Below are 12,918 nucleotides of genomic sequence, written 5' to 3'. Positions count from 1 at the left end.
CTAAATAAAAACCATTTCCAGGCACTGAATTAGGATATCACTCACTTGGAAGAAGTGAGCCCGCATCAGCCAGTTCTGTCATCAACCAGAGCCATGCGGAACAGATCTGCCAATTCACTGTTTAAAAACATACAACTGAGAACCAAAAGCCAGGCCTCTTTAGGTCTTTTTCACACACCAACGGTCAAGCAGCAAGTTATTTTCAAGTAATACTGAGTACCACTTATATCTATAGATCCGTGTTCCTAACCAAATACAAAAGTCTCAAGTTTAAACCTTTGACTGAAAAGGGGAAAAAAAAAAATTCCCCTGGATCAGGGAATTTGAGAGACTTTCCCCTGCCTGAAGCAGACACATGCAAGTCCTAGAACAAGGGGTTACCTAAAAAAGTAAGGGGAAAAAATCACCCAGGAGTAAAGTAGACTATACTGAGAATCCAATATACTGCAGGTAGTGAAAATTGTCTAACCCCCTGAAGTTTGCAATGCTTGTCTAAAGTACTGTATACTCTGTAAGTAAAACCTCCTGCCCCAGAAATCCAAGGGAGGGTGAAAGAACTCACTTGAAGGTTTGTCTCTTTGAAAAAGACCTGAGGAAAGGAAAAAAGGTCCATTTCAGGGCTCGCAGAATAAGTGTATTTAGATACTCCTCCTTAAGAAAAGACCCAGATGCAAGCAAGGTTTGTGCCATAGTTTAAATCCAGGTTCCCAGAAAAAAACTTGCTTACAGAAAGATCAGAAGATCTGAGGATCATTACTGCAGAGGATTCTGAGAAATTATCTCCTAATACGCAGTTGAAGACAGAACTAGTCTTGGTCTCTCTTTGGCTTGAACCTCTACTGAAATTTAATGCTGACAAATCAAAAAGGGATATATCCAGAATCCGTAACCCTGATAAAAATGGGAAATCTGTATCATCTTAATCAAAGGATATGCCACCCTGAGCTGGATCTGTGTCTTGTCCCTTGGCCTCATATGACTCCTGTGTGCTAGAGGTTAAGGGTTTGTTAAAGAATATCGGTTTTGATTAAGTGTCACATACGGTGTAAAACATCCTCTTTATCATTGGAAGTGAAGGTTGGGGGCCAGACAGTGCCTTTTAGAGAGCTTCTAATATAAATTAGGTGTCTTAGGTAATGGGTGGTTTTCAGGCAGGATTGATCTTTCTGTGGTCCAGTGAAAGTAGGTGTGTTTGGTGAGATGTCAAAAAAGCGAGCTTCCTGGCACCTATACTAATGGGCTGGTTACCCCTTTTGGAGTAGGAGTTGAAAAAATATAACACAGGAATCCCCCCTCCCCCTTCCTAACTTTTTCATTTTCTTGATGTAATGGGCAAAGGTCTATATATCCTTTACTCCTTTGGTATTTCAGTCCTTGTATTTGCAGTATCACTCAGTGAATCTTAAGCCACTCATCCTTTTAGTCACTCACAGCTCCCTAAACTTGCATGAACTTAAAGATGAAGCTGTTGTGAGTAGACTAGGTTACTTACTATTTTTATCAATGTACAGCCTTTAAAGAAAAATGTATCAAGTATGCCATCACCACCACAACCAAATGATTTCTCTTCCCCATTAAGTCCTCCTTGGAAACTTTGATTGCACAGAGAACTAGGAAGAACTGTAGAGATGTTAAACCTGAAGTTCCCCTGCCTCAAAAATAAGAGCAAACATAAATTTCTATAGACTTCAAAACGTGTCTGTATTTTCCTCTTTATGAAGCAGAAATTCTCTCGGCTTTGTGCAAAGAGTGGTATGATCAAAAGCACAAACTGAGCACATGAGAGCAAGAAGCTCTAATGCAGAACCTAACCATGGACCTCAGGTAAAGAGGGTATATACAAAATAAACCTTCCCTTTGTTCACTGACATGATGTAGTTAAAACTTTTCTGAAAAGTTCCCATGGATTTATGAAGAAGTGAAAGCACAAATGCACAGTTGGTATTGCAGGCTCACAAACTCAGCCAATGAAAAAAATCCCTAAGTCTTTAAATATGCAGGAATATGTTGTAAACGCTTTAGCATTTCACTATTTCCCACATACCCACTCATCATTTGAGCACTGATAAATACCGATTTAAAAAAAATATTTAGATAATCAGGATACATAAATTCTGATTCTCACCCAGAACAGCTTCCTTGGTCCCAGTTTAACTAACCAGGATGGACAGGATTTAGAACATAAGTATCCTTAATTCACCAAAATTACTGCAAAGACAGAAAATGGAGACGTTCCACTACAGCAAAGAAGGATTACAGAAATATCGGTGACTTTCTGCCGTATTCCACTTACAGGGAATTTGTGGCACCTAGGTATTACTCAGTGTATAAGAGATGAGAAGTGCTAGAAATGTAATGTCGGGCAGACGTTTCCTGAATGATCAGTCCTGCACTTATTATTCTTTTTGTGCTGATTAACAGAAGTCATGACAAAAGGGTGACGGGATCCCTGGGATTTCTCCTTTTATCCCATGGCCATCCAACAGCAGCAGCCGTGGCTGGGTGACCCAGCGGTGCGAGGAAGGGCTGCCCGTTCTGTTTGAGGGCAAAGCGCAGGGAGCAGGGAGGCTTGCAGGCCCACTGCCACGGGGATTTCACCGTGCCTTGCTGGCAGTCCTGGTTAAATGCAGAATAGCGCCACGTATTTGAAAGGCAGCTAACGCATGTGAACTGGTGGCAGAATATGCAAGAGAGGGAAACAAAGGGTTTTGGCAAAGCAGATCTACTATCAGAGCAACCTACTTAATGGGGAAATACTGAAATCACGACAAAATGGTTTCTCTTATCCCTTGTTCTATAGTGCTAATACAGCAGCTTGAGATACCCGACTGTCCTACACATGCCTCTGAAGGGCATCTCCTGCAGACCTTCCGAACGCAGAAGCTCCCTGTACAGAAGTGACCCTTCAAGGGTTTGACAGTTTTCCACGTATGGGTGGAGGAGGGAGGAAAAAAAATGACCTTTAAAGAACAGACCTATCCACTTCCAGGGACAATTTTTATGAAATAGAGTATTAATTATTCGGTGCTCTTCCTAAGTGCAAGTTCCTTGATAACCGTCCTGCACCCACTTTGGTTTTATTGATTTCTAATTCCTATTAGCCTCTCTTCATTAGTAGGGTGAGGAGCAGTGGCTGTCCTGTGCCGCCACGCAGACCCACCTCCGCCAGCCCAACAGCAGCGGGCAGCACAGCCCCAAGCACGGTGTGCCCAGGGTTTTTGCTGCCTTTCCTGTGCCCCTGCCCTGCTGGAGGTGCTTGGTGCCGCACTGCGGCCAGGTGACCGAGCATCGGCTTGCCTGCGAGCACTGCCTAAATCCCATTCCTAATCCACATCGTTTTTGGTAAGAACAAAAGCTGCGGGCAAATGAATATTTCCATCTTATTTCAAATTCTAGGTTTCAACTGCAATATTAATGCTATTTTACAGTGTAATTTACTTGTAATAATATGTCATTATTGCCATTTTACAGTTTTCTCTTAAAGTAGTAAAGAAAATGTTTTAAAAGGCACAAATAGCTGCAGCACAAATCTCCATTCAGCCTAAGAATCTGTGCTCTCCCGTCAGAATGGCACGTAATTGAAAACAATGACATCCCCAATGCGCTAAACGCTCCAGTCATTACTGCATTTTTATTTTGGAATAAAAGAGCGCACTCACAGCTTTTTTCCCCTAAATAGTAAATATAAATTAAACATTTCTCTTCTGTTCCCAGAATGGCATCTGCCAGGGCTGACCTCGAGCACTTCCCACACGCGCATCCCAAGCCAGCAGGCTGCGGAGGGCAGGAACCTCTGCGGGAAACTCAGACAGCCCGCCTGAAACACTGCGCAAAAAGGTAGGAGAAGTGTCCTCACCTGGGAACGAGCTCCTGAGCACCGGGACCCGGGGCAGGGATGGCAGGAACTGCAGAAATCTCGGGCAAGCCGTCAAAAGCCAGGCTACAGGTGAAGGGATAGAGACATCGCAAGGAAGAAGGCATCGTTTAACGGAGAAGACGTCCTTCTTGCAGTAATTTTCCACCAGTTGTGTTCCCATCTCTCCTACGTATCTTTAGAGCAGAACTGATGCGGCATTAGCTGATGAATAAGAGAACTCACCCTGGAGAAGAGCAGACAGTCTTTGCTCTGTGAAAGGTTCTGCAAACATTAAAGGCAGGATCCCAGTGTTAGTTACGAAAAATACAAAAGTGACAATGGTCAGACTTCAAGAGCAGCCATCTGATGAGCAAAAGGGACACAAGGTTGCTGTCAGGAAGTAGAACATCTTCATAGAAACTTTTCACCCTAACATGGAGAGTGAAGAAAGACTAGATGTGTCTTTAAAAATCCCTTCTAACCCAAACCATTCTACAATTCTATGACAGTGAAAATTGCAAATTGCAATGTTAGGGCACATTCAAGACAAGAAGCTGATGCCAGCCAGCCAGCACAGCTCCACCAAGGGCAAATCATACCTGACCAACCTGTGGATGCCCCATCCCCGGCAGTGTTCAAGGTTAGGTTGGATGGGGCCCTGGGCAACCTGATTTAGTGGGTAACATCCCTGTCCAGGGAGGTGAAACTAGATGGTCTGTAAGGTCCCTTCCAACCCAAGCCATTCTATTATTCTATAATTCAAAGTTTATTTTCAATTACTCTTCATCCTTGCTTACTTAAGGGTGTACTTGTCGGCATCACTGGAATATTGCAACCATTCAGTTTATCAGGGTGGAGCCTAGAGTCAGTGGATGCAAGCAGTCTGTACAGGAAAGTCCTAAAACTTGACATATTTGTGTGGGAAAAAAAGAAAAAAAAAGAAAGAAAGGGGGGCTCACAGGGTGTGGTGGGGCTGTGCATATGTCTGGAAGTGCCAGCGCTTCCAAGCAGCAGCAGGACCGAGCCACGGCCGCTCACCAGCCTGGGGAACTGTCCAGCTTCCCTGGCCACGCTGCGGCTTGGACATGTTTCTTGTCTAAACTGCTCTGTAATTTAAACACTTCACAGCAGCTTGTGATGAAAGATGGCCTAAACTGCCAGATCCTTGCATTTCTGAAAGCCATCCCCACCACATCAAATCTCTGGCTGCAGCAGCCATGCCCAGGGGCAGCGCTGCTTGCAGCTGTCTCGGTGCCGCAGCGCGGCTCCTGGGAGAGCCTGCAGCTGCAAGGCTGCAGGTTACATCAAGTCATCTCTTGCAGTATGGGAGCTTGTGCCAGTAGTGACTGCTGTTGAACAGCAGTGGGATTTACTCTGCATTTCCAAAAAACCGTATGATTTCTCACTGCGATCTCTGTCTGAATTCAGCAAAAAAATATTCAGTGACTGGCAAAACATTAGTAAACAAAAGCAGATCAAGACGATGTTGCTATAATAACAGATTACATTTACCATTTTCTGTCCTTGCAAAAGCCCTGATTAGACCAAAGGCCTCATGAATAAGCCAGGAGGGGGCTCAGCCACCCCGTGTGAGAGTGCAGGAGCCCAGCGCAGCCAGAGAGGGGCCAGGCGCTGCTCGGAAAGAGGCGAGGGCCTGGCTGACCTATGCAGTTATCAGGGGGGTTGCTGATTTTCTTAATAGCCTGGGCCAGATTTTCTGCTAGCATAAACTAATACTGCTCTACTGAAGCTGAGAGCACTGCCAATTTGTGACAGCAAAAACTGACCCTTGGCTACATCTAATCCCTTTTTTATGCAAGTCTTCATTCTTGTTTTATGCAAGTCTGCATTATCTTAGTGAAGAATTGTACCTCAGTGAGAATGTTCCCCACTACAGCGACAAGCAGCAGACTTTTTGCTGTTACTCAATGGATGGGGAACTCCACCAGCTGAAGTATGCTTCCAACTCTGCAAGTGCACCTAGCATTGATTGCTGATCTTAGATCTGCAATTGCATAATTACTGAACTAAGAGAAAATTACTTTTTGCTCGAGAGTGCTAGGACAGCTCTGAATCCATGAATGACTCACCCTCAGGCACTGGTGTTTAATTTATGAGCTATTTATCTCCTTGCACACACCCCAGCACAAACAATTATACATAGTAATTTGTTGATCTTATCACGGCTGTTTGATGCTACTACTGCTACCTCCAATAATGCTGTGCTTTGAAACTTAAGCAGGATTTATAACCAAACTCAGGTACTTCACACACAATTCAGACTTCAGAGAAGTTTAACTCTTCAGCAGCTACAAGGGTTCGCAGACAATTTTTGAAGGAGAGCAAATGTGTTTTTTGCTGCCAAACATGGCAACACGGCCCTTCAGCAGCAGCAGAGCCCCTGCTGGGAGCTGGTCCTGCCCTCACACGGCATGGGGCGTTGGGGGGTTCCTACGACAACCAGCGCTGAGCACGGGCAAATCCCTGCTCTGCCATTCGCACACTGAGCTGCTGCATTCCTGCCTGAGCCCTTCTTCGTGGTGCTCAGGCTCCCTCCTAGGATCTTTTTACATGAGCAACAGCTTTCCTATCTACTGAATGGAGACATTATTGGCTTTGAAGTTATCGCATGTTTACCATGAATCAAAATTTGTGGATGCCTTTGTGCAGCCTTACTTTTTTTCTTTGTTCTTGGGAGCAGGAACCAAACTTGGGGGCACGCCATGCTTACCTTGGGCTGTACCTCAGGTATGCAGCTCCTCTGTGGCCAGAAGGCAGTGAAGGTGCTCACAAATAGGTCTCCCAAGTCCCCCTCAGGAACCTCTCACCTTCCCTGCATGCTGCCATGACTATTGGGCTCACCAAAATACAGCAAATTACCTGGGTACGAGAGATACAAGTAGGGCAGTGATTTAAGTCTGCACTTCAAAGTCCAGGCTGAGATTAGACATCACATTGGAACTGACGCTGCTGCTGCCAGTGAGGAGGAGAAGGAAGAGGAGGAGGAGGACAGAGCTGAGGCAGGGCACATCGCACCTGCCCCCACCTGAGCTGGAGCCTGGGTTACCGAGGACAAAAGCCTGGTCAATGCAGAGCAGCACTTCTTCCAACACCATCCCCACGGAAACAGCCCTTGGCATGCTATTTATCTGCGCTTGGACATACCCACATATAATCTCAGCCTTCTGAATCCCTTCTGCTCTGCAGATTTCCTGCCCCGCAGGGGCCCAAAGCCAAGGACCTTCCCCTCCTGCAGCAGCACTGGAGCCGCAGAGGGCAGGAAAACGCCCGCGCCTCTGCTCGGCCAGCCCCACCTGCAGGCCTGCTGACTTTCCCAGTCGGACGTCTTCTGGGAACTTCTGCACCGCACGTGCTCTTGGAGCAGCAGCAGATTTTGTTTTCTGTATGGTTTGTAAAGCTGTGCTGAACACATACATTTTGCATGTAGGAAATAAAATGCTACAGGCAATCTGCAAATGCACGGAGCTATAATGAGCTCTGATGAGCAGGCACATACCAAATCATCTGTTTATGTCGGCAAGTACACACATGTAACTTATTTCACAATATGCAACACGCTGCCATATGCGTCTGTTCTCATAGATCAGGAACTGGCACTACCTGTAGATAGAAGCCAAGAAATAACTGCTTCAAAGACAGCCTTGAAACACAGAATTGACTTTAAAACTTTCAAAGCCCGACCAGCACGCGGCTCTTCCACTCTGCCGGGATACTGTGATGAATACCACTACTTTGATTTTATTTTTTTTTCAAAGCCTTCAGTGGTTTTCCTGGTTTAATTGAAGCAAAATGGTAGGATTAGCATAATCAAACATGTGGAATTAGTATTGGGAGAGTAAAAATTAAAACAAGTGATTATTAGTTTTAAACAATTACCAACTTTTAATGACTCCCCACACACACCCTTCGTGAGCGGAGTTCATGAGTGGAGAAAAACGTTAAAACTTAGCAATTTTTTTTTTAAACTGACAACTTTTCCGCATTCTTTGCTCTTTCAAAACGCAGTTTTACCGCCATACCTTGCAACTGGCAGGAGCGATGCTCGGCGCTCAATCCACCTGGTGAAAAGGGCCACGCAGTGCCACTGCCAGCTGACACGGTGAGGAGCAGCCAGGCTCTGCCAGGACGGTTTGAGGAAGGCTGGCACCCACAAAAGCACGGGAGGCTGCACGAGAAAGTGCATTGCTGACACCTTGGTCGTGATGAGGGTTGTTGGCCAGCTCGCCGTGCAGGAGCACACTCCTGACGGCTTTCCGAGGCGGCAGCCACCAGCAGCATCGCTCCAGCAGCAGGAGCTACCCAGCTACGGTGCAGCTGCTTCACTGGTGGCTTGTTCAGCCAGCAGAAGGAAAGAAAATAACAGTGTTTTCAAAGCAGGCTCTCTGACATGAAAACTCCTCAACCAGCCAGACCCTGGGCAGAGATCAGAGAGAACCTGGGTGACGAAGGGAAGAAGGCAGATAGGAACCTGCAGCAGGTTAAGAGAGCAATGTTCCAGAAAAGGTAAATAATTTAAAATAGTTATGATCATGCTACAACCACTACAGAGCTGGTCAAAGTCATTGAAAGACCAAATAAACCTGACATTAAGCCAGTAATCCCCCCATTTTTATTTTTTTAAGAAAGGCTTTAATCAAAATGCAGTACCAGGAAGGACATTAAAGAGGCCATACTCTTCACTGGTGTTTGTGGGCAGCCTTTGAAGAAAAGTTGCTTTGGAGAGGACGCACGAATGGCAGCAGCAGGTCAGACCACAGTCCCATCCCACCCTGCACCCCAGTTTGTGATGGTAGCCAACTGATGCCCCACAGCTGAGAACAAAACCAGAGACAACATATACTTACCAGCTTTTCACCAGCTTCCAGCAACTTGTGACTTAAGGACTCCAAGTGCAGAGGTGATACCTTTTTTTTTTTTCCTAATCCCATCAACTGCTTCTCCCCTCCCCACCCCAAACGTTTTGTCCAAGCATTTTTGAACCCTCGCCAACTTCTACCATCAACATTTTGTGGCAAGGAGTGCACAGCTGAAACCATGGAAAATAAATACCCTTTTCTTTGTTTTAGCCTGTCACCCACCGCCTGAACATGTTTATGAAGACACTTAAGACACCAACTCCTACGTTTATGAAGACATTTCTTTCATTTCTCTGTGGAATATTCTGACCACACTGATGCTCAGCTGGGCAGCCAAGAGGTGGCCAGCTATATCCTGGTGGCTCTTATCCTGCCAAAATATTTCCTTCAATTTTCAGTTAGCAGGAAAAACACACCTAATTTCCAGGCAGTTAGGAGTTCATGCGTGAGCACACCTGCTATTTTACCTTAGGTAGCATACAATGGAAACAACATTATGATAATATTCAATATTTTGAATCCCACAGAAAGCCCAAGCCTTCTCCCCTTGTGTTGTTTTGGGAAATGCTGATAAGGACAGAAAATATTATCCTACATGAGAGGTATCCTTGAGTACAAGTAGTCTTTAAAAGTTAAACCTCCGTGCTTAACAGCCTGAAATGTCACGTGGAGTATCCAAGTGCAGCACCTAAATATTGTTATTGATGCTGTCAGTGAAGACCACAAAAAGCCCTGAGTTGTCTACAGCAATGTTATTTGAACATGCTTTCAAAGTGAATCCACGGAAGTGAATGGGAAGGGTTAGTACTCCTCCTCTGCAAAATCCCCTACTTCCAATATTTTGGAAGAACAGTGCCTAAAATCCTCTCTCACCTTTCTTCATTTGGGGGAATAAAATGTCTCCTCCTGCTCACCATCATCCGCCTCAGTTTGTATGGGCCATCAAGACTTTGGTAGGAGCATGCAGATATAGATTTATTTACTTTTAAATAGAAAATGTGAGTAAGATGGATACATTGCACCTCGAATCAACTGCACAGGTTGAAATGCATAAATGCTATGTGCTTGTTTTAAATTAAAATCACAGTTCTATTTAAAACAGGGCATTTGAAACTTGTTACATCTATCTACAGGTTTTTAGGAGTGGTACATCTTAAACGTATACAACTGCTGAAGAGAGACACAGACTGCACGTATTTAATGCAGCAGTTGCCACAAGTCACCAGAGATGGGAGTAACAGAGCTTCTCAGATTTTTCTTTCTTTCCTTTAATAAAACTTCTTTTATTCTGGAATAATTTATTAGTTTCAGTAGTTAAAAAGAACACTGAAATAGAAAAAGAAAGCTGAAATATATGCCATATTTCAGTATATATATTTTTAAAGAAGATGTCGCAAAGTTTTTAAGTTCAGTTTCTATTTTCAGAATATTGTAATAGCTTCAAAAAACTACCTATCTAGAACAACTTACTTCAATTTTTAACTATTTCTATTTTTAGAACAGGGACATATTGTGAAGTATAAACATTCAAACAAATATGGCTTGCTGAATGTAATGAAGCAACAATACAAACGAATCCATTAATTGTGCAGTCCTTTCTAACTTCTTCATTTATACATATAATAATTAGGGGGCATGGGAATACTTTGGAAGCCAGAATGGATTTCAGATGGACAAGACAACACGTTTAGCTGGTACCAGCGCAGCAAAGAGGTGACTTCTCTTTTCCCAGCCCATACACTCCACTTCTCTCTCACCTTTCACTGTGTCTGTAACCCAGCACGAGCCCTTCTCTGTGACTAGCACCTTGCTGACTTCCAAGAGAAACGGGCAGATTCTACTTTCTTTTGGATTTGACTTTTAAACACAATATTTGGTGCTCCTAATTATTTCTCAATTAAGCAACATCAAAATAATGCCAAGAACAAACACCAGCTGCACCAGGGAAATGATACAAAAGAGAATTTCAAGGGCTGCAAAACACATGAAGTCCTAATTTCCCTGCCTTAAAATACTCTCCCCCCTCCTGCCACCATGGAAAAGGAGAAGCTCTTTAAAACAAAATCAACAACTATGTATTGAAGTCATCTGCCCTCCCTCTTTCTCCTCAGTTCAATTAAAGGCACGATGCCAACTTTTCCACAATAAGCCTCCTGGCTTTGACTGACCCATGCTTTGCTCTTTCAGGGACGAGCACTGAAGCTCAAAGGTGGCGTCTCGAGGGAAGTCTCTGTGCAGGACACGACCAGCGCTCCCCAGATCTCGCACACAAAGGGTAGGCCAGCCAGCGAGACGTTGTCTTTTCAAAGTTTATAACAAGCAAATTTATCACAGTGATGCAAGAGGTCTGACACACCAGTAAGCCATGGGTAACATCAGCATCTCCCCTAGCCGTGACCCACTGAATCTGTAGCTGAAACCACGGGCACAGGCACTTCCAAAAATAATCAGGCTATTTTAAATACATTAAACATACTGCAAGCAAGGGCAATCCTACAGCTTGCATCCAAAGTACAAACTTGGTTCTATTTTTGGCAACAACTTACTCTTCTGTGTTACCCGAGAAGACTAGCTCTCACTCATGGTTAAAAGGGAAAAGAAAAAAAAAAGTATTCATATCTGCAGCCTTATTTCAGCAGAATGACTTACTTGCCAGCACAGCGTGACCTCTTCCCTCACAACACTATCTGTGTCACCCTCCACTGGCCTGAAATCCTGACCTGAGAGGACAACACACAACATCAGGCACCGCTGCTCCAGCCTCCACAATTTAATAATTTCAAGGCGAGAATGAAATACTCTTTAAAAATGACTTGAGCAAAAAAAGCTTCAGTCTCCAAGAAAAACATGATTTTTCTACATACATTTGCTCTCTCCAGTAAAAATCATTTATGCTGCATCGTTTTTATTATCCTTACTATCATCTTTCAGTGAATGTCCATCTACAAATTCATTAACTTTTTTGAGACAAATCATTGGCATCCTAATCTTCTGATTCCCATGAAAGACTCACTTTCAAGATACAATTGCAGCTGCCCCACACTGCCAGTTACTGTATCATACACGTCTTAAAATTCTGTAATCAGCATCCACCAGGTGCCGTATCGCATTCAGCACACCACAGTCAGTCAATACAGACATCCCCAAACACACCAAGGCTGGTTTTGTCAAATGTTTTATTGAGTGTAGACATCTGGAGTACTGTAAAACATGCATTATCTGTAGATTCAAAAAGGAGCAAGCCACATTGTCCTCACTGTCAAACGTGTCAGGCTTGGCATACATGATGGAGATTAATGAAGTATCATGAGAGTAATATGGTTCCTGAAAAGCTTCTACAATTTGGAGTAGGGTCTTAATCGTTTGAAATGCAAAGCTGTTCACATTTAGTGAACTTGCATGTTCACTGGAGGTGCCATATTTTAATTCAAAACAAACAAGAATAATTTCACTGGGGGAGGGGAGGTTCCCTAGGTAGAAACTGTATGCCTTTTGTTTCCAGATATTCCATCCTAAATAAAAATTCATACGCTTTTTGAAGCAGCACAGTTTATTTCTGAGCAATGAACAACATCTGATACTCATTTCTTCTTGGGTTGCTGAGGTGTATTAAATTTAAAGAAGATAATATCTCCATCCTCCACTATGTAATTTCTGCCTTGTTGTCTGTATTTTCCAGCAGCCTGTAAATACAACAGACAAAAGGAAAATTGGTTATTTCATTAGATATTTTATAGTATTTCCAAATTATAATTATTTAAATACATTTTGGTTTAAAAAAATAGAAAAAAGGTATTGCTTCAGCTTCAGAGTTTGACAGTCACACAGCACTCCTCAGTTTAACACAACTTGGTTTTACACACATATAAAACGTATCCACAAATAATTTAGCCTCCACTGAACTGATGGCGCTTGAGTGCCTTCCATGTTATCAAGTGGTAAACCTGAAACTTTTCTGTAAACTCTGGCAAATCTTACAATAAAGGAGACTAAACCAACTCAAATATTTTTCTTCCAGCTTTTAGGCTTTCTTTTTCTTTATCTAAAAGAACCCTTCAGATGGCAAACAGCAGTGGCAGGAATCTAAAATGGTACTGCTTGAGAGAGCAATCCCTAACAGCCTGCACAGTGGCTGCACGGTTTCCAAACCTGTACACGAACTACTACTACTATCCTGCGAAGGGC

At 43.6% G+C, this 12,918-nt stretch overlaps 1 protein-coding gene and 1 long non-coding RNA gene across 8 annotated transcripts in view; one reads left to right on the top strand and one right to left on the bottom strand.

Annotated features, from left to right (window-relative positions):
• LOC308198461 overlaps positions 1–12,257 on the top strand; it is a 37,275-nt gene extending 25,018 nt beyond the window's left edge. For 2 of the 3 annotated variants that reach the window (XR_013953930.1, XR_013953931.1), the window contains exon 2: positions 3,715–12,257. This is a non-coding gene — a long non-coding RNA (uncharacterized lncRNA). The remainder of the gene's footprint in view (positions 1–3,714) is intronic. The other variant, XR_013953929.1, reaches the window with a different exon arrangement.
• OLA1 (Obg like ATPase 1) overlaps positions 11,893–12,918 on the bottom strand; it is a 129,209-nt gene continuing 128,183 nt past the window's right edge. For all 5 annotated transcript variants that reach the window (XM_080600856.1, XM_080600859.1, XM_080600857.1 and 2 more), the window contains one exon: positions 11,893–12,416. In XM_080600856.1, the coding sequence (XP_080456982.1) occupies positions 12,315–12,416 (102 nt within the window). In that variant the 3' untranslated portion in view covers positions 11,893–12,314. The remainder of the gene's footprint in view (positions 12,417–12,918) is intronic.

The sequence above is a fragment of the Anser brachyrhynchus genome, assembly GCF_964034855.1.
Source record: "Anser brachyrhynchus genome assembly, chromosome: 7".
NCBI classification, from domain to species: domain Eukaryota; kingdom Metazoa; phylum Chordata; class Aves; order Anseriformes; family Anatidae; genus Anser; species Anser brachyrhynchus.
Note: the sequence above shows the minus strand (reverse complement) of the source record. Positions and strands in the feature narration are given on the sequence as shown.